The sequence below is a fragment of the Notechis scutatus genome, unplaced genomic scaffold (assembly GCF_049901735.1).
Source record: "Notechis scutatus isolate UNSWTSFEM ecotype Mainland unplaced genomic scaffold, rNotScu1.2 NSCUSCF77, whole genome shotgun sequence".
Classification (NCBI taxonomy): domain Eukaryota; kingdom Metazoa; phylum Chordata; class Lepidosauria; order Squamata; family Elapidae; genus Notechis; species Notechis scutatus.
The window spans coordinates 16,932-38,496 of NW_028263176.1; the positions used below are offsets into that span (position 1 = coordinate 16,932).

General features: G+C 39.3%; 2 protein-coding genes across 2 annotated transcripts in view; both read left to right on the forward strand.

Moving 5' to 3' along the window:
• Positions 1-365: 365 nt before the first annotated feature.
• Positions 366-21,565, forward strand: part of LOC113429985 (vomeronasal type-2 receptor 26-like) — an 87,250-nt gene continuing 66,050 nt past the window's right edge. The window contains exons 1-5 of the mRNA XM_087949096.1: positions 366-583; positions 1,600-1,888; positions 2,312-3,106; positions 5,360-5,572; positions 7,451-7,577. Of these exons, the coding sequence (XP_087805222.1) occupies positions 366-583; positions 1,600-1,888; positions 2,312-3,106; positions 5,360-5,572; positions 7,451-7,577 (1,642 nt within the window). The remainder of the gene's footprint in view (positions 584-1,599; positions 1,889-2,311; positions 3,107-5,359; positions 5,573-7,450; positions 7,578-21,565) is intronic.
• Positions 7,941-9,309, forward strand: LOC148128438 (vomeronasal type-2 receptor 26-like). The gene is made up of 2 exons (XM_087949095.1): positions 7,941-7,963; positions 8,379-9,309. Exons 1-2 carry the CDS (start codon positions 7,941-7,943, stop codon positions 9,307-9,309), a joined length of 954 nt encoding a protein of 317 aa, XP_087805221.1.

Below are 21,565 nucleotides of genomic sequence, written 5' to 3' on the forward strand. Positions count from 1 at the left end.
TGGAGCCCTTGAAGAAGTTCAGGATTCCCAGAAGAGAAGTTTCATCAACCTGGTCTTTGAGCTATCTTCTGCTACTAATCCAGTGATTGTTTCGATGTAAACACCAGACTGAAGCAATACGGAAGGGATCTTGTGTCAGAAAAGGTTAAATGCTACAATAACCCTCTCTTTGCAACATGTTTTGGGACTGGTAGGAGCTGTGCTCTTGAATGTACTTTCGATCCTTTCCAGATAAAGCTTGGTTTGTCTCTGTCCCATTCAGGAAAGCCACCAGCATTTTCATCTCCTGAGAATCATTTAGATTCTTCTAATGTTTCTTGTTCTTATTCAGAAAAAGCAAAGGGATTGATTCATCTCTATGTATTATGGATTTCCTCCTTGTATTCCTGAGGCTGCTAGTGTCTCTTCCAATCTCTGGGAATCTTAGAATCAAGTGCCCACTGAATTTGGAACATCAGGATGGAGAAAAACCATGGAGCTATTACAGACCAGGAGACCATCTCATTAGTATCATCACCACTGGAACAGAAATATCACATACAATATTGCTTTTCGACAAAGCTCCTAATAACCAGTCTGACTTGTAAGTCATACAGTGTGATGAATGTATGAATTCTCTCCATCTGGAGCTCCAACACTTTTTTTCATTTCTTCTAATTTCATTTCCTCCTGTCCATTTTCATGAATCTTTTTGATTTCCATGATTTCTCCCCTTTATCTTATTTTGTGGAAGAGACTCAAATCCCCAAATGGGGCAGAAAGAAAACATGAAAGAAGTCCACATTATTTTCCTCTCTCTTCCAATCCTGAATCCATGCCTTTTGTTTCCATAGATTTCTAACCCACTCACTTCCCAATTCTTATAGGAATAGATCAGAGGTGGTATTCAGCAGATTCTGACCAGTTCTGGAGAACCAAGAGCAGAAATATTGAGTAATTTAGAGAACTGGCAAATACCATCTCTGATTGGCCTGCCCCCATCTATTCTCTGCCTCCTGAATCCCAGCTGATTGGCTGGGTCTTCTTTTGTTGCCCTGCACAGGAGAACAGAGCTGGAAAGCAGGCTAGTGGGATGGGGAGGAAATGGGATTTTGCAGTAACCTTCCCCCAGGAATGGGGTGGGAATGGAAATTTTTCAGTATCCTTCCCCATCAAGCCATACCCACCAAGCCATGCCACACCTACCAAGCCATGCCCACAGAACTGGTAGTAATTTTTTTTTAATCCCACCACTGGAATAGACCATTTATCTTTAGAATGGCTTTTCTGGGTCACTTATAAAAAATCCTATTCCATTTATGATGTTTTTGTTTGAATGATTGAATTATTTTGCAATGGTTCCTGGGCCAAGGAAAATTGGTACAAATACACATTATGGTGGATTTGTGATACTTAACCCTGGCAGGAATTATCTCCATCTTATCTAACCAACCGTCATTAAAATCAAATTTTGATGAGTGACAATTGTTTGCTGCTGGTTTGGATCAATATTGGCTTTATTCAATAGGCTTGTGGAGAAAAATAATGTATTAAATAGAAAGAAATATTTTGTTATTGGTCTTGATGATGGTGATATTAACATGAACATTTTTACACTAGTTTACCTTATGATAGATCAAGAATAGCATACTTTATTTTCAATATTCAAGTTGTCAACAAGACTCCCCAGCTCTTGCACAATTTGACACTTGGCTACAACATCCATGACAACTATTTGAATGCACATGGCACCTCAGATGCCTTGCTGGATATACTCTCTACTGGAGAAGCCAATGTTCCCAACTACAGCTGTGGAAGGAAAGACAACCTGTTGACTCTGGTTGATGGTGCTGAAAGGGACATCTCTATCCAGATGTCAACATTAGTCAACCCCTACAAAGTCTCACAGGTTTGTATGTTTATTTCTCTACCTGGTAAATTAAGTAGAGTGGTGGTGGGTGAGTGATAGAGCCAAGCGTATCTTGTCTATGGAATTTTCTACAGAGGGAGCAAGGACCAAAACAGACAAATCTTCTTATAACACCATCCTTATTGCTTTGGGGGTTTCTACCTCACACTTGTGAAGTGAGCGGAGGCTTTGTGTTCAATTAAAAGGAACTTCTGGGCAACTGGAAGTTAAGCAGTGAAAGCTCATGTTGTCAGCGTTCCAGAAAAACAAACTCCAACTCCACATAATCTTAGACAAAATAATGACAATTTCAATTTTTCAGATTCATGAAAAGAATCCAAATCTTATCTACTGTTGATAAATCATATGTTCTATGTCTTTTACTGTCTTTTACTGATAAGAAAAGTCTTATCACTTTTTCAGATTAGTCTTGAAATTGCTTCAGAGGCTCTGAATGAAAAAAGTCAGTTTCCTTTTTTCCACCGGACATTCCTCAAACAAGGTTTTCAATACTCGGGAATTGTCCAACTGCTCCTCCACTTCAGATGGACCCTGATTGGTCTCTTTGCTTCAGAAACAGAGAAAGGAGAGAATTTCATGAAAACTTTTACTCCTTTGCTTGTCAGGAATGAAATTTGTGTTGTTATATCACAACAATTCTCAACAACTACACCCACAGAATCCTTCAGGGAAGCCATGTCCAAGTGGAGACAAGTCAATGTCTTTGTTCATTTTGCAGAATATGATCCTATTTGGGACAGAATCCTTCCTTTCCATTTAACCCTTGAAAGTTTGCCAGGACTCACTGAAGGAAAAGTCTGGATCATGATAGGTTTAGGAATGTATGAAATAAGAAAGAACAAACTTCTCAAACACATCCATAGTATTTGGAATTATAGTTTTCAGCAAAATGAAAAGCCAAAAGATGATGCCTTTGAACCCTATTTATTTCTAAATCCTCAGTTTGAAGATCAGTCTTTTGAATGTTTGTTTTCAAAGCACATCTTTTCTGTCAAAGGCCGGAGACGATGCATTCAGAAATCACCTCTGGGAACCCAAAAGGAAGGGAGCAAGTTCCAGATCACAAATGATGAACATTATTACAGTTTCATTAAGACTCTGGCCCATGCCTTGAAGGCTGCGTATTCCTCCAATACCAGAAGGAAAAGGAAGGAAGGCAATGAGAGGTTGGGCACTCCAAGGCTACATCCGTGGCAGGTGGCATAAGTTCCATTTAAGAATATAAAGGAGAAGGAGAACCTTCTCAATGTACTTGTACTAAAAAAAAGGCCAAATGATTTGGCCAATCTCATCACTTGGGGAAATAATGCCATACCACAAAATGTCTAAACCACAAAAGATACGTTTTGATATTAACCACTTCTGATTTTAAAATGTTTTATGCATTTTTAAATAAATTCCTCTATGTATGGTTTTGTGGTTAGCATCATAGAATTTTAACTTTATAAATTTGAAGGAGAATCTGAGACCATCTAGCCTAACCCCTCCTGTCTGCAGGAAGTCCAGTTAAAGCTTTCCTGACTAATGGTTGCCCTATCTTTGCATTAAGGCATTCCATGAAGGGGAGACTGAACTTATCTATTTTACTAGCTCAGTTCTAAAATTGTTCCTCCCTCTAGGATGTTGCTACTCCCATTCAGCCAGAATCTCCTCTCTTGTGACTGAGTTCATGTTACCATGTCTGAATAACAATGAGAAAATATTAAACCTCTGAGTAACATTTTTCAGTTATTTGAAGTATTGATCTCCCCAAACCAGAACATTCATTTACAGATATTCTTTTTTTAATTGATTTTCTATTAAATACATTTCTTTATCAACTGAGAGATTTTGTAAGTTGGAGAAGCTGCTCCCAGATTGTTATTATGAGACCCATAGAATAATGATCCAGGTTTTTGTCTAATGTTTTCAATGTCAATCTATCCATTTCTGCACAATCTAGAGTTTTCTTGACTATTTTTTCATCTCGTGGTATATCTTCATTTTTCCAATATTGTGCGAAAATAATATCCTCACTGCTGTTAAGATATGTATTATTAAATACATACTTTTCTTATCAAGTTTTTCTGATATTATACCTAATAAAATAAATAATATATAATAATATAATAATACTACCTGATAAATAATAATATCTAATAAAAATAATTCAGCTTTATAATCTACATGTTTTCTTGTCATCTTTCCTAGCCACCTGTGTATCTTTACCCATTTTTTTTTTTTTTGCTTTGACAGAAGTCCACCACAAACGATAGAATGTTCCCATTTTTTGGTTACATTTCCAACATTTGCTAGACATATTTTTAAACATTTTAGCTAATCTAGCAGGTGGTAGATGCCGTCTATAAAACATTTAATATAAATTTCCTTTATAAGAAGTCACCATTGTTAATTTATAGTTTGTTTTCCATAAGTTTTGCAGGTAATCAGCTTGTTGTTTTCTAGGAGTTTATGGACAATCTATTTTTTGTTGTTGTTGTTGTCCTTTTTATTTGTCACCTGCTCTGGAATTTTCCCTGTAATTGATCAAATGTGTCAATTATATTTTGTCAGTAAAATTCTGTCAATATATGTTTGAAAATTTTGTTTTACTTCACTTATGAAAATAGCAGTAACACTTTTTCTTCTAATTAAGCATTTGTTGAACTTAGATAACTATATTTGCAAGTTAGACAGTTGTACAAGTAAGAATCAAATGTGAAAATATCATGTGGAATAAGAAACCTATAAAGCCTTAGTAAGTTCACACCTAGAGTACTGCATCCAGTTTTGTTCACTACATTATAAAAAAGATGTTGAGACTCTAGAAAAAGTGCAGAGAAGAGCAACCAGGATGATTAGGGGACTGGAGACTAAAACATACAATGAACAGTTACAGGAACTGTGCTTGGCTAGTCTAGTGAAGAGAAGGACCAGGGGAGACATGATAGCAGTGTTCCAATATTTGAGAGGCTGCCACAGAGAGGAAGGGGTCTAGCCAGTGGTGGGGTTCAAATAATTTAACAACCGGTTCTCTGCACTAATGATTTCTTCCAACAACCAATTCACCAAACTGCTCAGAAAGTTAACAACTGGTTCTCCCCAACTGGTGCAAACTGGCTGAATCTCACCACTGGGTCAAGCTATTTTCTAAAGTGCCTGTAGGTCAGACAAAGAATAATGGATGGAAACTGAACAAGGAGATATTTAACCTGGAAATAAGGAGAAACTCTCTGACAGTGAGAACAATCAACCCATGGAACAGAAGTTGCCCTCGGAAGTTGTGGGAGCACTATCACTTGAGACCTTCAAGAAAAGATTGGACTGCCATTTGTCAGAAATGGTGTAGGGTCTCCTGTTTGGGTGGCAGGTTGGACTCGATGACCTATAAGGTCCCTTCCAACTCTGATTATCTGTTATCTGTTAAGCCAAGATTTCAGCTTTTAAAAATCCTGGATGTTTCCATTCTAGTTTCACCCCTTTCTGGAGAAGAATGAGTTTTGCAATCTTTCCTACTTTAAACTCTACATGGACCAAAATGGAGATGTAACAGCAGATCTGCTTATCATGAGCTTGTTGGTTTTCCTTGAAAAGGATCCCATGACCCTGCAATTGGGGACTTTTAAAAGACAGAGACTTATGTTCTACCAAGATGTTATGTCAGAGCTAAAGTTGCTCAACAAGGTGGGTCAAATGTCGGCATTTTTTCTCTGTTTTCAAAGCTTTAGCATCCATTTCAAGTGGGCTAAGCCCATAATTATCATGGTGGATGACTTCACTGAGAATTGAATGTGGGGAATAGAAAACCTACAGTTTCCCTAGACTGCTAACGAGGCTTCAGAATGCTGAGTGAGGTACTAACACAACTCTATAAAACCTTAGTAAGACCACATCTAGAATAGTGCATCCAATTTTGGGCACCACACTATAAAAAGATTTTGAGACTCTAGAAAAAGTACAGAGAAGAGCAAGCAGGATGATTAAGGGACTGGAGACTAAAACATATGAAGAACTGTTACAGGAACTGGGCTTGGCTAATCTAGTAAAGAGAAGGACCAGGGGAGACAGGATAGCAATCTTCCAATATTTGAGGGGTTGCTACACAGAAGAAAGGGTCAAGCTATTTTCTAAAGCACCCGAAGGCCAGACAATGAATAATGGATGGAAACTAAACAAGGAGAGATTTAACCTGGAAATAAGGAGAAACTTTCTGACAGTGAGAACAATCAACCCGTGAAACAGCTTTGCTTTCGGAAGTTGTGGGAGTGCCATCACTTGAGAATTTCAATAAGAGATTGGACCACCATTTGTCAGAAATGGTGTAGGGTCTCCTGCTTGGGCGGGGGGTTGGATGATGACCTACAAGGTCCCTTCCAACTCTGATTATCTGTTATCTGCTATTCATGAAGGTGATCTTCAGTGTCAGGGTTCCAAGTAATACACCCACTGCAAACAGAACTCCGAGGCAGGTCAATTCCTCAAAGAACAGTTTTATTTGGAGATGTCATCTTGGCATAGACTTTTCACCTCATTAAAAAGTGAAATTTTCCTGTTCCCCCAAACAATAAGTCACATTGTCCTATCTGGGTGCTGGCTGGTTGCCTGGTTACTTTTCTTCTCCTCCTCTAGCCAGCCAGCTATTGGAATATCCTTGGCTCATAAAAGTACTATTTTGTTTTAGCTACAAAATCCCAGTTATCTCTACATTCCCCACTCCCTGTCCCACAGCGGTGTCAAGCCTGAAGCTGTGTGAAGAAAAATCCCTATAGAACAGGGCTATTAAACTCCTGGTCCATGGGCCGGATGTGTCACGTGCTGGCCATGCACACACATGGTTTAGTCCTGATACATCACATGATGCCGCTGTGACGATGTATTTTCTTGCAAACATTTCATTACCAAGCAGGGTAACATCATCAGAAATGTCTGCAAGAAAACTACCAGAGAGTAGTAAGGACCCCAAACTAGGCAGTCCATTTTAGCTTAGGTTCACCAGCCTAGCAACCATATGATCTGAAGAAATAAATATACAAATAAACAAAGAGTGTGACCTTAAAAGTTGACAGCCCTGATTTATAATGAATTTTTCCCCTTTATTTCTTAACTAGAAGTTGATTTTTGACTATTTTCAAAGAGGAGCAGTTTTGTAATATTTTATATACCCCAGCTTTCTTTCTTCATCATACTTTTATAATATTTTAGTAAAACTAATAGAATAAGAAAATAATACATCTTTAAAAATACATTTTATTCCAAAATTTAATATGAATTTATCACCAAGCTTTAAAATCATGGATAGATAAAGAATGAGGGAATGCATGTTAATATGGACATGAACAGGAATCCACTGGTTGTCACTTAATGTTTAAATCTTTTGCTCAATTCTCCAGCTTCATTAACTAGAAAAAATATTTTATTGCAGCGTGAAATAGTTAGAGATTTCATATTTGCTCAAGTGAAGCCTAGAGGTTATTTGGCTAATGTTCATGTCTTGCACCACCATTTTCCATGGATGGTGAGTCCTGACATTTTTTCTCTGGCATTTCTTCTTTTTCTGCTTAGTCTCTGCCTCAGTCCAGGTGTGTGGAAAATTGTCATCCTGGATTTGTCAAGCAGGTTCGGGAAGGAGAGCCAGTTTGCTGCTATGATTGTGTTCCTTGTCCAGAAGGGACCATCTCCACTCAGGAAGGTGGGTGACACCAAAGAAAAGGGCGGGCCTTGTGGAACTACATCCAGAGCATTTTCAGGAAACTGCAAGTTAAATGACAGATTGAAGCTCAACTGTTTTCTCCTTCCTTATCTAAAGGGAAGAAGAGCAAAAAAAATGGGCAAGCTTCATTATTATTAGGGAAAATATCTCTTCTGCTTTTTAGTTTGCATGTCTCCTTCCACGTTTACCTTGCTAGGAGCATCTGAGTTCTTGGAAACTTGAGGAATTGTCTTATGTCCACCTCCTGGAAGGTTTATTGTGTTGCAATGAATTCTATATAGACCTTCTCTTGAGGATAGCAGAGAAGGAGTCACTGGTTCACAAGGTGGCAAGGGGACAGTTATGGGTCACCTCATTACACCCATGTTACAACTGTTCCCAATAACTTTTCCAGATTATTTTCAAGTCTAGCTTTCTCTGACAACCAATGAAATTTCACAAGATACAATAGGCATTCTCTGAGTCTAGTATATTAAGAAGTGCCATCTTCCAGGACTTAGGAAGTTTTACTAGAAAGGTTAATTCATTCATTATTTAACTTTAATAATGTAGCTTCCTATGAGGGATCTGCACACTACATAGGAAATCATTTAAGTCCTACCTTTTCTCCCAATTTCATAGACTATTAGAAGTGTAGCATTTTTTTAAAAAAAAAAAATTATATACTTCTTGTTTTGCTTCTGTAAAAATGTTGAGAAATGCATCTTGGAAAATGTTCCTGTTATTAATTGTTGTCCCTAGAAAGGTAGTGCTTGAAGGGTGAAAGGATGGATATTAAAGTTTTTTTTTAATTTTCTCAGATACAGAAAAATGCACCAAGTGTACAGATGATAAATACCCAACTGAGGACCGAGCCCAATGTATCCTCAAAGTTATAACCTTCCTTTCTTATGAAGAATATTTGGGTATCATCCTGGTCTCTTTTGCCCTGCTTTTGTTCCTAACCACAGGCTTTATTTTAGTCATATTCTTTAAATACCGAGAAACCCCCATTGTCAAAGCCAACAACCGGGACCTTTCTTACATCCTCCTGGTCTCCCTCCTGCTTTGCTTCTTGACTTCTTTTCTCTTCATTGGTCAAGCAAGGAAAGCCACCTGCCTTCTCCGGCAAACCATTTTCAGCATCATCTTCTCAGTTGCCATTTCTTCTCTCTTGGCCAAAACAATCACAGTGGTGCTGGCTTTCCTGGCTACAAAACCAGGAAACCAAGTGAAGAGATGGCTGGGGAAGAGCTTGGCCAACTCCATCATCCTCTCTTGTTCTGCTGTCCAAATTATCATCTGTTCCATCTGGCTTGGTGTTTCTCCCCCATTCCCTGACTCTGACTTCCACTCTCAGCCTGGAATGATCATACTGCAGTGTAATGAAGGGTCTGTTGCCATGTTCTACATCACTCTTAGTTACATGGGCTTCTTAGCTGCCATCTGCTTCACGGTGGCTTTCCTAGCCAGGAATCTCCCTGGGGCCTTCAACGAAGCCAAGCTGATCACCTTCAGCATGCTGGTCTTCTGCAGTGTCTGGGTGAGTTTTGTGCCCACCTACCTGAGCACCAAAGGGAAATATATGGTGGCTGTGCAGGTCTTCTCCATCTTTTCCTCCAGTGCTGGGCTGCTTGGCTGCATCTTCATCCCAAAGTGCTACATTATCATTCTGAGGCCAGACCTGAATACAAAGGAACAGCTTACAACCAGAAGAAATATAGAAATGTGAGGCAGAGTAATTTTAAATCTCAACATTTTCCAACAGTCCACACCTATAAAATGTTTCCAGCTGCTCTCCATACATGAGTGGGCCAATGATTTTGCTTGAAATAATTAAAGTGTGTTTGGAAGACAATATCCCCAACTTTTTAAGTGAAATACTTTTACCTTTGTAAAAGAGCTTCTTTGCCTAGCTTTAAATATAAATCACATGGTATTTCAGGCAAATCACATGGTAATTTAGGCAAAACAAAAACATTTATTAAAAAGGCGAGCTCAAGTCTTTTTATAGGGTGTAGAAACAAATGATACATACATTTACAATATGTGATGCAACAGAAAGCAAGTAATCAAACAATAAAAGACACTGATTACATATGATACTTAAACAATGGAAACTTTTGTTCTACATAACATTCCACAAGTGGCAAATTTATCAATTACATTATTTTTTTCCAGTACGGTTTGCATTATCTTAAAGCTTGCAAATGTATTCAAGTGGTTTCAAGTCTATTTATAGGGCACAGAAACAAATCTTACATACAGCACATTTGGTGTATGTAATACCTCAGAAAGCAAGTGATCAAACTATAAAAGTTAATTTTATTGTTAATATTTTTTTTTATTTTGGTGTTGAATATTTAATCTTGTTTTTTCTTGATTGTAAACCACCTAGAATCACCTCTTGTCAAGATGGGCCTTGACTCTGCTCTTGAGCCTTAGGCCAACTTTACATGAACCCTTTTCCATGCTCCTCCTTAAAAAACACACTTTGCAGAATGAAGTTGCTCCAAATGACCAATTTCATGAAGAGTCAGCAGATTCTTCAAAGTTAGTAGAAAGTGAATGTCTGGACATCATGTAAGAATTAATTCAGTTGTGCTTGCAGATAGATTATCTGTCAGCGTTCCAACTAACCAACTCCAAACCTATAAAGTCTGAGACAAGCATTCCCTCAAAGTTCCATTTTATTAGAGTTGTCATATTGGCATATCTGGGAAACCCCGAATCTGAGAGTTCCAGGTTTTCCCTTCCCAAAAGAAAATCAAAGATCTGTCCCCTGCACCCACCAGTCCATCACATGGCCCAATCAAATCATTGTCCCAACTGGAGACATTCCCCAGCCACTCCTCTCCTCTCCAAGTGCAGGGCAACATGTCCTTGACTCTCTGAGAAAGAATGTTGTTGAGTCTAATCTTCTACCTCTCTATGAAATCCACCCTCCCAAATTCCCAGGCACTAAATGTGGCAGCCTCAAATCTTTCAAGTAGCCTAAAGGCCAGAATCCATAGTAACAAACCTATTATCATGCCAACAACACCTCAGCCTATGTTTACTTTTTGGAAAAAAACTTCTACTGAGGAACCCATGCAGATTGAGGATGCATGGCCTAAACAGATTAAACAGATTAGACAGATAATCAGAGTTGGAAGGGACCTTGTAGGTCATCTACTCCAACGCCCCACCCAAGTGGGAGACCCTACACCATTTCTGACAAATGGCAGTCCAATCTCTTCTTGAAAGTCTCAAGTGTTTGACAGATGCTGAGATAGTTTGACAGATGCTGAGAATAATTTGACAGATGGTGAGAAGGAACAGAGCCTGGGAGGAGGGGGGGCTTTATTTATACGGTGGTGGCCTGGGATATAGGGCAGCAAAATACTCTATCAAGAAATCCAGCTCAGCCTCTTGGTTTAGGTTTAGGTGGGGTACTAAATTGGGGCAGGTTCTTGCAAATGAAGCCCAAAGACTATCTCCTACTGCATCAAAACACTGAGAGGTTTTAGTGGGATTACAACTAACTTCATGGACTTCCAGTTTGTAGTGGTTGATGTCATTCCTACATACACTAGTGGTTAAATCAACTGATGGCCATTCACTATAATCCAGTACTATGGCTTGAGCTACGATTCTGTTGAAAATTTCCTTCCTTTGCCACTCATTTTGAAACCCCTACAATGCTTCCAAAATGCTTGTTGTTTACCAACCTGGACTTTAGGGGTGCTTCTACTATGTACATTATACCAAATGTCTTTTCGCTCTGGAGCTGGATGGAGCAGAACCATCAAACCATTACTGGCCATCTCAGTGGAGGGGTCTTTTCTGTAATAATAGCTATCTTGAAATCACAACATTTCAACAAATATCCATATACTGAAATTGTTGGGTAAGTCATCCTTCTGGAAGTGGCATTATTGCCAGTCCACTCACACATGATTCCAAAACCTCTGAGCATTTCTCAGGTTTTTATCATGTCTGCTTTGTCAACTCATAAAATATTTCTCTGGTCTTTTAAGAGTTGCCAGCAGAAAGGGAGAGGGAAGTAGTACATCCCTTAAATGCTTTCATAGATAATTTCTAGGCAACCGAAGTTTCTGGTGTGCAAGATTATAACTGGAGAGCAACTCTTGGCTATGGATGTGTCCCATTGGAGAATATACATCCCAGGGGTGGTGGAAAACCAGGGTCAAGGGTGAAATGAGTGATGTGTCTCAGAGTTGGCTATACCCAGGTAGCACTGTCATGCTCACTCCTAATAAATCTTCTTTAAGCTCTGAAAGATCTGGCTAGAGGCTCATGATTTAAATAGGGGTGAATACCAACATGCTTTGCCTGTCCCCTTTAGTGAATTACCATCCTATTCTGCCTGTAGTAGAAATGGTTAGGATGTTTCAGTGCCAGAAACATAGCACAGGTTGATGGTGGGATAAAACCAGTGGTGGTATTCTACTGGTTCAGCCCGGTTTTGGCGTACCGGTAGTGCCAAAGATCAGTGGAGACTGAATCAATTCTCTCTGAGGAGCTGCCGTTGGGCCCTCCTGCCTGCCCGGGCTTCCATACTGATCTTTATTCCCTGCTTTTGGAGCGCAGCTGCGTTGCACAGCACAGCAGATTGCCATGCATCAGCTGCTGAAGTGACAGGGAGCGTGCAAGATTGCAGCAGGTGAGTCAGATGCATCTGCGCAAAGTGTGTGTTTGGTGTGTGCATGTGCACAAAGTGTGTGCACGTGCACAAAGTGCGCCCACCAAGCCACGCCCACCAAACTGGTGGTAAACTATTTTGAAATGGACCACTAGATAAAACCCATGATTGGAGCACAGAACTAGAAGGTAATCATTTGTTCAAAAGAAACAGACTCAAACAACAGAGTTGGAGGTGGGGAGGTTGCATCCTATGTAAGGAATTATTACACCTTCATAGAAATATACAATACTAGGGATGAAAGCCTTCTTGAAAGTATTTGGGTAAATATTACAGGAAAAAGAAATGACTTTACTGTTGGTATGTACTACAGGGCACCCAACCAGCTGGAGGAAATAGAAGAACTCTTTGCTAATAAGTTAGCTGAGGTGTGCAGGAAACAAACCACTGTAGTAATGGGGGGCATTAACTAACTTGACATCAACTGAGAAACAAACTTTGCAGGGAGTGTGAGATCAACTTTATCATTCAAAAGGTAGACAAGGGAACCAGAAGGACAGCTATACTGTGTTAGGGATAACATTGTTTACCCTAACTGGTTTGGGTAAAAAATAATAAATAAGTTATCATGGTTTGTTGGTTAAAGTGTGTGTAACTTTAACTACAAGAATGTAATTAAGGGTGTGGTTGTAAAAGCACCATAAAAGAAGCAAGTCAATTGCAGGTCTCTCTCTCTCTGGCTTAATGATCCCTAATTACTGGATGGATTGATGACTGCGTTTTTCCTTACTGGAACGGAGGAGAGAAAGGAGTGTTGATTTCCCAACGGAGAGAAGAGATAATACGGACTGATTTATTGTAAGTGAACTGACATTGGCTATTCAACACGGACTTTGCAAATTGAGTATCCCGACTGGACTGATTGAAATGATACATGACTAATGGACCGTTTATTTTGACTATGCTATAATTCCTAATGGAATAAACTATATTTTTGATAGCACAAGCGTATCTGTTTTTTTACTGCGTGTTAACTAAAATACAAACTTATCTCACACATTTACCTGTCTGCCTATCTGACTATACTACACATTCTGTTTAGTTTGTTTTCCTTAACACTCGTTGGGGAATTCAGGCTTAACATACTGGACTAAATCCTTACCAATTGGGATGAAATGGTTGAGGAAGTAGAAGTTATAGGAACTTTGGGGGAGAGTGATGATAGCTTATTTCTTGACAAGAGAGAAAAATATGGGTTAGACACCTCAACCACCAGATAGATTTGCAATGCTGACTAACCATACCCCATATGTAATTCTCAATGGAGCCCTAGAAGAAGTCTAGAAACCCCAGAGGACAAATTGCTTCTCACTGTCATTATCATCATCTTGGTGTTTGCAACAACTTCCTCTACTTTTCCAGTGATGGCTTTTGATGTAAACATCAGACTGAAAAAACAAGGAAGGGATCTTTTATCAGAAAAGGATAAACGCCTCTGTCGACAAAAGTTCTGGGACAGGCTCTTCAATGTACTTTCCCCTTTACAGATGAATCTTGGTTTCTCTCTTTTTGAATCAAGAAAGCCACTGCATGTCTATCTTGTGGGAGTGCTTTGAATTCGTCTAGCTCTTTTTGTTTTTATTTATAGCAGGAAAGAAATTGATTCAGCTCCTTCAATAATGGACCTCCTGCTTCTGCTGCTGCTGCTAGTGCCCCAGCCAGTCGCTGGGAAGCTTAGAATGAAGTGCCTCCTGTATTTCAAGAACCAAGGTGGAAAAAAAACATGGAGCTACTACAGGCCAGGAGACCATCTCATTAGTATAGTTGTCACTGCAACAAAATTATCAGATATAATGTTGCCTTTCAACATGGCTCCATATCATCAGTCTCAATAGTAAGTCATCCATTCCCTCTGTTTGCAATTCTGTCTCCATTTTTTATTTCCCTTGCTCTTATGTTACAGAATTGATCTAATTTCTTGAATTGGTTTAATTTCCATGTCTTATTATGTGGAAGAGACTCAAATCCAAAGATGGGACAGAAAATTATTCAAAGAAGTTCAGATTATTTCCCTCTCTCCATCCAATCCTATTGGTCAGTTGAATACTTGGTTTGGTTTAAGATATGATTGAAATGGTTGTGGTTAGCCTGGCATAACCCATTTTCATATATTTTAAATTGTTCATTTGTAATCAATTCCTGATCATTATAATAATAGAGAATTACTTGTTTGCTTTTAGAGTTGCTTTTCTGGATCACTTATGAAATAGCCTCCTCTTTTTGTGATGGTTCTACTTTAGTGGTTGAATGAAGTTGGCTCCTGCTTACTGGAGTGATGATGAAAATTAGTACTGCTGTAATTTAATGGTTTATTTGTGATTCTTAACCCTGGTGGAGGACTATCTCCATCCCATTTTCTCGACAATCACAAATAGTAAATGATGATGGTGACTAATTTTAGTGCCTGATTTTGGATCAGTATTGACTCAGTAGGCTTATGGAGACAGAGCGGATTATATTGGGAAAAAAACCTATTGTGGTGTTTCTATTGTTGGTGGTGGTAATAACACAAACACTTTTTTTTACAGTACTTTATCTTATGATGCATCAAAAATTCCAGGCTTCATTTTCAACTTTGAAGTGGTCAACAGGAATCCCCAACTCCTCCACAATCTCACATTGGGCTACAATATCCATGACAAATATTTTAACACATTTGACACTTCAGATGCCTTGCTGGACATGCTGTCCACTGGAGAAGCCAATGTTCCCAACTACAGCTGTGGAAGGAAAGACAACCTTTTGGCTCTTCTGGATGCAGCTAAAAGGGACATCTCCTCCCAGATGTCAACATTAGGAGGTCCCTACAAAGTCTCACAGGTTTGTATGTGTGTGGTAATGTGAGTGTGGGTGGTAGTGGTGTGTGAGCAAGAGATGCAGCTGTCTTTTCTATGGAATTCAAGAGCTGCTTCTCACCATGGCCATTGGAGGTGTCAAGGCTGGAGATTGGGATACTCAATATGGAGGAAACAAGGATGCAAATACACATACCCTCTCATCACACCATTGTCATTGCTTTGGGGGCTTCTACTGTGCACTTGTGATGGTGAAGAAAAGCTTTCTGTTCCATCAAAAGGTCTTCTCTACAAAACTATGGGGCAGTAGTGATGAGAACCTGATATTCCATGCATGATATCAGATTTATTTTATATATAAAATAAAAAGGACCTAGAAATTATAGAGCAAAAAAAACCACCTGTTTCTGCCTTTATAGATGTTAGCTCAGCATTTGACACATTTTATTTATTTATTTAATTAATTTGATTTGTCAATCGCTTACAAGATAATAGGTATAAGAATAAACATACTTATGAATACATGAAATGGATACATATAAGAAAAATAAAAGAAACAATAGGACAGGGATGGTAGGCACGTTGGTGTGCTAATGCACGCCCCCTACAGACCTCTTAGGAAAGGGGTGAGGTCAATAGTAGACAGTCTAAGGTTAAAGTTTTTGGGGTTTAGGGATGAAACCACAGAGTCAGGTAGAGTGTTCCAGACATTGACCACTCTGTTGCTGAAGTCGTATTTCCTGCAATCAAGTTTGGTGCGGTTAACCTTGAGTTTGTATCTATTGTGTGCTCTTGTATTGTTATGGTTGAAGCTGAAGTACTCATTGACTGGTAGGACATTGCAATGTATGATTTTATATACAATACTTAGATTGGACAGAAGATGGAGTAGTTCTAGGTTTTCTAGGTCTAGAATTTCACATCTGGTGGGATACGGTATTCTGCAACAAGTACAGGAGTGTAGAACTCTTCTTGTGAAATATTTCTGGACTTTCTCAACTGTGTTAATATCAGATACGTAATGTGGGTTCCAGACTGATGAGCTGTATTCGAGTATTGGTCTAGCAAATGTTTTGTATGCTCTAGTTAGTAGTGTGATGTTACCAGAGAAAAAGCTACGTAGGATTAGGTTAACAACTCTTAATGCCTTCTTGGCTATGTAGTTACAGTGGGCTCTAGCACTTAGATCATTAGAGATGAGAATTCCAAGGTCCTTGACAGAGTTTGGATCATCAACAAGGTCTTGACTATTCAGCTTGTATTTTATTTTCTGATTTTTTTTGCCAATATGTAAGACAGAGCATTTATTTGTTGCCATTTGTTTGACCATTCTGATACATAGTCGAGGTCTTTTTGAAGGGTAGCAGTATTGTCTGTGGTGTTGAATAGCTTTACATCATCAGCGAAGAGAACGCAGTTGCTCTTAATATGATCACAGAGGTCATTTATGTAGAGTATGAAGAGAGTTGGTCCTAGAACACTGCCTTGGGGGACACCACTGTTGACAGGTACAGAATTTGATAGGACGCTCCCAATTTTGACCATTTGTTGTCTGTTTGATGGGAATGCTTCTATCCAGTTATGCAGGAGTCCAGAGATACCATAGGATTTTAGTCTTAGGAGTAGTTTGTCGTGTACCACTGAATCAAAGGCTTTACAGAAATCTATGTAGTTTGCATCTATTGCTTTGCTGTGATCGAGTTGTGTAGTCCGTATGTTTTTGCAGTGTAAGAGTTGCAGATTACAGGATAGTTTTTTTCTGAAACCAAATTGTTTATTAGAGAGTAGGTTGTTTGTCTCTAAGTGGAGGATAATGGATTGGTTAATTGATTCCATGACTTTACAGGTGATGCAGCATGAGGAGATTGGTCTGTAATTTTCAACTAGGCTGGGGTCTCCCTTTTTGAAGATGGGAATGACCGTGGCTTGTGACCATAGGTTAGGCAAGGAGCTGGTCCTGAAAGATTTTTCAAAGATTATGCTTAGAGGTTCTGCTATGGCAGTTGATAGCTTTTTAAAGAAGTAGGCACATATTCCGTCTGGTCCAATAGATAGAGATGGTTTTAGATTGCATAGTGCTTTTTCAACATTGTCTTCTGTAAAATCGATATGTATTAGATCATTGTAGTTGTCTGTGGTTTGACTAGGAAATACTGGGCATGATCCATTGCTGTTTACAAATACTGAGCCAAAGAATGTGTTAAAGAGGTTGGCTTTAATCGTGTCGTCATTGCAGTCTTTACCATAAGGTCCTTTCAGGGGTGAGATGGACCTTGAGTCTTTCAGTTTGTTGTTTACTAAATTGTAGAAAGTGGAATTAGTGCATAGAAGGTTTTCCTCTTGTTTAATGTGATAGTTGGTGCATTCAGTCTTTATCTGATGGCATAAAGTTTTGTACTGGCTTTTGAAGTTGGCAATGTGACCTGATTTGCTTTTCTGCAAAACTGGTCTCTTTTTGGATTGAAGTTTCCTTAGTTATGAGTAATCTGTTTTTTCTGGTTTGGGGAGTTGTTATTGGTACATATAGATTGATGACTTTTTTGACTTCAAGTAAAAATATGTTGTCATGGTCTTCATCCAGTGAATAGAAATTGCCAATATGTTGTCATGGTCTGCATCCAGTGAATAGAAATTGCCAATCAAGGGACGAGAGATCGTTGTCTATAAGATCATAGTTGCCGTTTTTGAAGTTATAATTGGGGATCACATTGTTGTGTTGATTTTCGTGTGGACGTATGTTGAGACAAAAGTCAATCATGCTGTGGTCGCTGTTGGAAAAGGGTTCTTTAATTTGTATTCCGTAAATTGAATTCAAACTATTTTAGAAGATGAGATCGAGGCAGTTGTTAAGTTTAGTATTTTTGGTAACTAGTTGTTCCAGTCCCAGGTTTGTTACAGCATTGTAGAAGGTTGCATGTATGGGTTCAGTTTTACATTCGTTTAGGGTCCAGTTAATATGAGGTAGATTGAAGTCACAAAGAAAGATAAAAGCGTGTGGGCAGGATGTTGGCCATGTTAGTAGTGAATTTAGCTTGTTTACATGTACAATGTCATAATCAGGAGCTCTGTAACATAGTAAGAATCGAAATGTGATATTTAAGGACAGTTCACAGACGATGGTCTCAGGAAGAGCAAGCTCCTTGGTAACTTGGATGTTTTTTAGATGTAAGGACTTTTTATAGAAGATAGCAACATTAAACCAGGGGTCTTCAAACTTGACAGCTTTAAGATGTGTGGACTTCAACTCCCAGAATTCCTCCTCCAATCATGTTAGCTGAGGAATTCTGGGAGTTGAAGTCCACAAGTCTTAAACTTGCCAAGTTTGAAGACCCTTGCATTAAACAGAGAAATATTATGGAGGAAGTTGATTGCCCTTAAAATGGAACATAGACTATTGGCAATGATCAAAGCCCTTCACAGAAGCGATTGTTCGAGATTGTGGTTTGGGCTCAATGGAGCCATGAGAAGAAGGATCAAACCTTACTAATAACAAACTTTTTATTAAGTCTAGACATTAATGATCTACCAGGATTACTGAAGGATTATGATGTGCAGATGTCTAAGGCACTAAATAAACATTGCAGCTGTCAGGATCACGGCAGTTACTCCCATTGAAATCATGAGTCTTGAGCAAAACTTCCAAAACTTCAAAAGGATTTATTGGGAGTTAAAATGTCCGGCACTGCCTGAGTGTAACCGACTCTGAGACACATCATTCATTGTCACCCTTGACTCTGATTTCCCCCCACCCCTGGGTGTGTACTGTAATTCATATTCTCCAATGGGACAAATCCATAGCCAAGAGTCATCAATCATGCTCTCCAGTTAGAATTTTGTGCAGCAGAAACTTCAGTCACCTAATTACTATCTTTGAAAAACTATTTATGGAATGCACTTTCAGTTTGCAAGCTGCCGCACTGCTCCCCCCTCCCTTTCTGTTGGCAACTCTAAAAAGACCATAGAAATATTTTATGAGTTGACAGTAACACCCTGTTATATACTGACAAAATATTATTGTCCTATTTGCACGTTGGGTTTATAACCTGTTAAGAAGACTTGCCTCTTACCCCCATAATAATTTTCTATATGAGTAAATCAAAATCAAGACTTCTGGTCTAAATGATTATGGTAAGTAGAAAAGCAAATTAACACCTTTTCTTACCTTGGGTAGTTTTGTCTTAAACTGGATCTTGGCTTCTTCATCAAAGTAGCTTATTTAAAGAAAGGACATGAATGAATTTAATACTTTTTTATTAAAAAGCACACTTATTCAACTTCCAGAGCTCCATATATTAATGTATTTAATGTTAAAATTACCCGCAAGCTCTTATATTGAGCTGATATTTGGGACTTAAGATATATATCGCTACTAGAACAAATCCAATTTCAGCATCTCAGAAATATCTTGGGAGTGGATAAAAGGAGTTAGGTTTTTGCTCTCAAACATGATTTGGGAATTCATACAATTTGTTCTTTTTCTAAAATCACGGCATATAATTGTTGGTGTAAAATTAAAAAAATATTGAAACTGACAGACTCACCAAATAATGTTTATTTGAACAAAAAAAATTCAATTGAAGATCTTTTGAATTGTACAATTGACTGTCAGCCTTGGAAGCCATGTTTTACTTGGAAGCTTTGAGGCTACCACATTCAGTGCCTGGGAATTTGGGAGGGGGGATTTCATAGAGAGGTGGAAGATAAGACTCAACAACATTCTTTCTTAGAAAGTCAAGGGCAAGTTGCCCTGCACCTGGAGTGGAGAAGAGTGTCTGGAGGGAATGTCTCCAGTTGGAACAACATTTTGATTGGGCCATGTGATGGACTGATGGGTGCAGGGGATGGATCCTTGAATTTATTTTGCGAAGGGAAAACCCAGAACTCTCAGATTCGGGTTTTTCCAGATGTGCCAGTATGACAATTCTCATAAAATGGAACTTTGAGGAAATGCTTGTCTCAGAGTTTATTGGGTTGGAGTTTGTTAGTTGGAACGCTGTCACTGGCATTATTATATAAGGGGCTGTGGTCTCCCTGTCTCCTGTACAATGGGAAAAGCTAAAACAATTTCTGCACAAAGAATCTACAATATCAAAGCAGATAAAGACATGGCCATCTTCAGTAAGGTTGGCATACTTAAACAGAGGAGCTATAAAAACAAAAATGCCTAAATAATTTTGGGAAATGTTTACCCAAGCAAGATTTGAGCACCTAGACACGATGGTTAATTATAGCAGATTTAATGAAGTCTCTTATAATGAATAGAGTTGAATTTGTGAAGCTCCAAAGACAGAAGACATAACACATCTATTACTTGAATGTCAATTGTAACAAATGTAATAGATTTATGTATATAAATAATAATACACTGCTCAAAAAAATAAAGGGAACACAAAAATAAGACATCCTAGATCTGAATGAATGAAATATTCTTATTAAATACTTCATTCATTACATAGTTGAATGTGCTGACAACAAAATCACACAAAAATTATCAATGGAAATCAAATTTAGCAACCCATGGAGGTCTGGATTTGGAGTTACACTCAAAATTAAAGTGGAAAAAAACACTACAGGCTGATCCAACTTTGATGTAATGTCCTTAAAACAAGTCAAAATGAGGCTCAGTAGTGTGTGTGGCCTCCACATGCCTGTATGACCTCCCTACAATGCCTGGGCATGCTCCTGATGAGGTGGTGGATGGTCTCCTGAGGGATCTCCTCCCACACCTGGACTAAAGCATCCCCCAACTCCTGGACAGTCTGTGGTGCAACGTGGCGTTGGTGGATGGAGCGAGACATGATGTCCCAGATGTGCTCAATTGGATTCAGGTCTAGGGAATGGGCGGGCCAGTCCACAGCATCAATGCCTTCGTCTTTCAGGGACTGCTGACACACTCCAGCCACATGATGTCTAGCATTGTCTTGCATTAGGAGGAACCCAGGGCCAAACGCACCAGCATATGGTCTCACAAGGGGTCTGAGGATCTCATCTCGGTACCTAATGGCAGTCAGGCTACCTCTGGCGAGCACATGGAGGGCTGTGCGGCCCCCCTAAAGAAATGCCACCCCACACCATTACTGACCCACTGCCAAACCGGTCATGCTGGAGGATGTTGCAGGCAGCAGAACGTTCTCCATGGTGTCTCCAGACCCTGTCACGTCTGTCACATGTGCTCAGTGTGAACCTGCTTTCATCTGTGAAGAGCACAGGGCTCCAGTGGCGAATTTGCCAATCTTGGTGTTCTCTGGCAAATGCCAAACGTCCTGCAAGGTGTTGGGCTGTAAGCACAACCCCCACCTGTGAACGTTGGGCCCTCATACCACCCTCATGGAGTCTGTTTCTGACCATTTGAGCAGCCACATGCACATTTGTGGCCCGCTGGAGGTCATTTTGCAGGGCTCTGGCAGTGATCCTCCTGTCTCTCCTTGCACAAAGGCGGAGGTAGCGGTGCTGATGCTGGGTTGTTGCCCTCCTATGGCCTCCTCCAT

Bases quoted from the DNA above. Each gene is read 5' to 3' on its own strand.
- LOC148128438 (XM_087949095.1), top strand. From the start codon at position 7,941: ATGGGTCACCTCATTACACCCAT. The intron at 7,964-8,378 runs GTTACAACTGTT...TGGATATTAAAG, and splicing joins GGTCACCTCATTACACCCAT to TTTTTTTTTAATTTTCTCAG.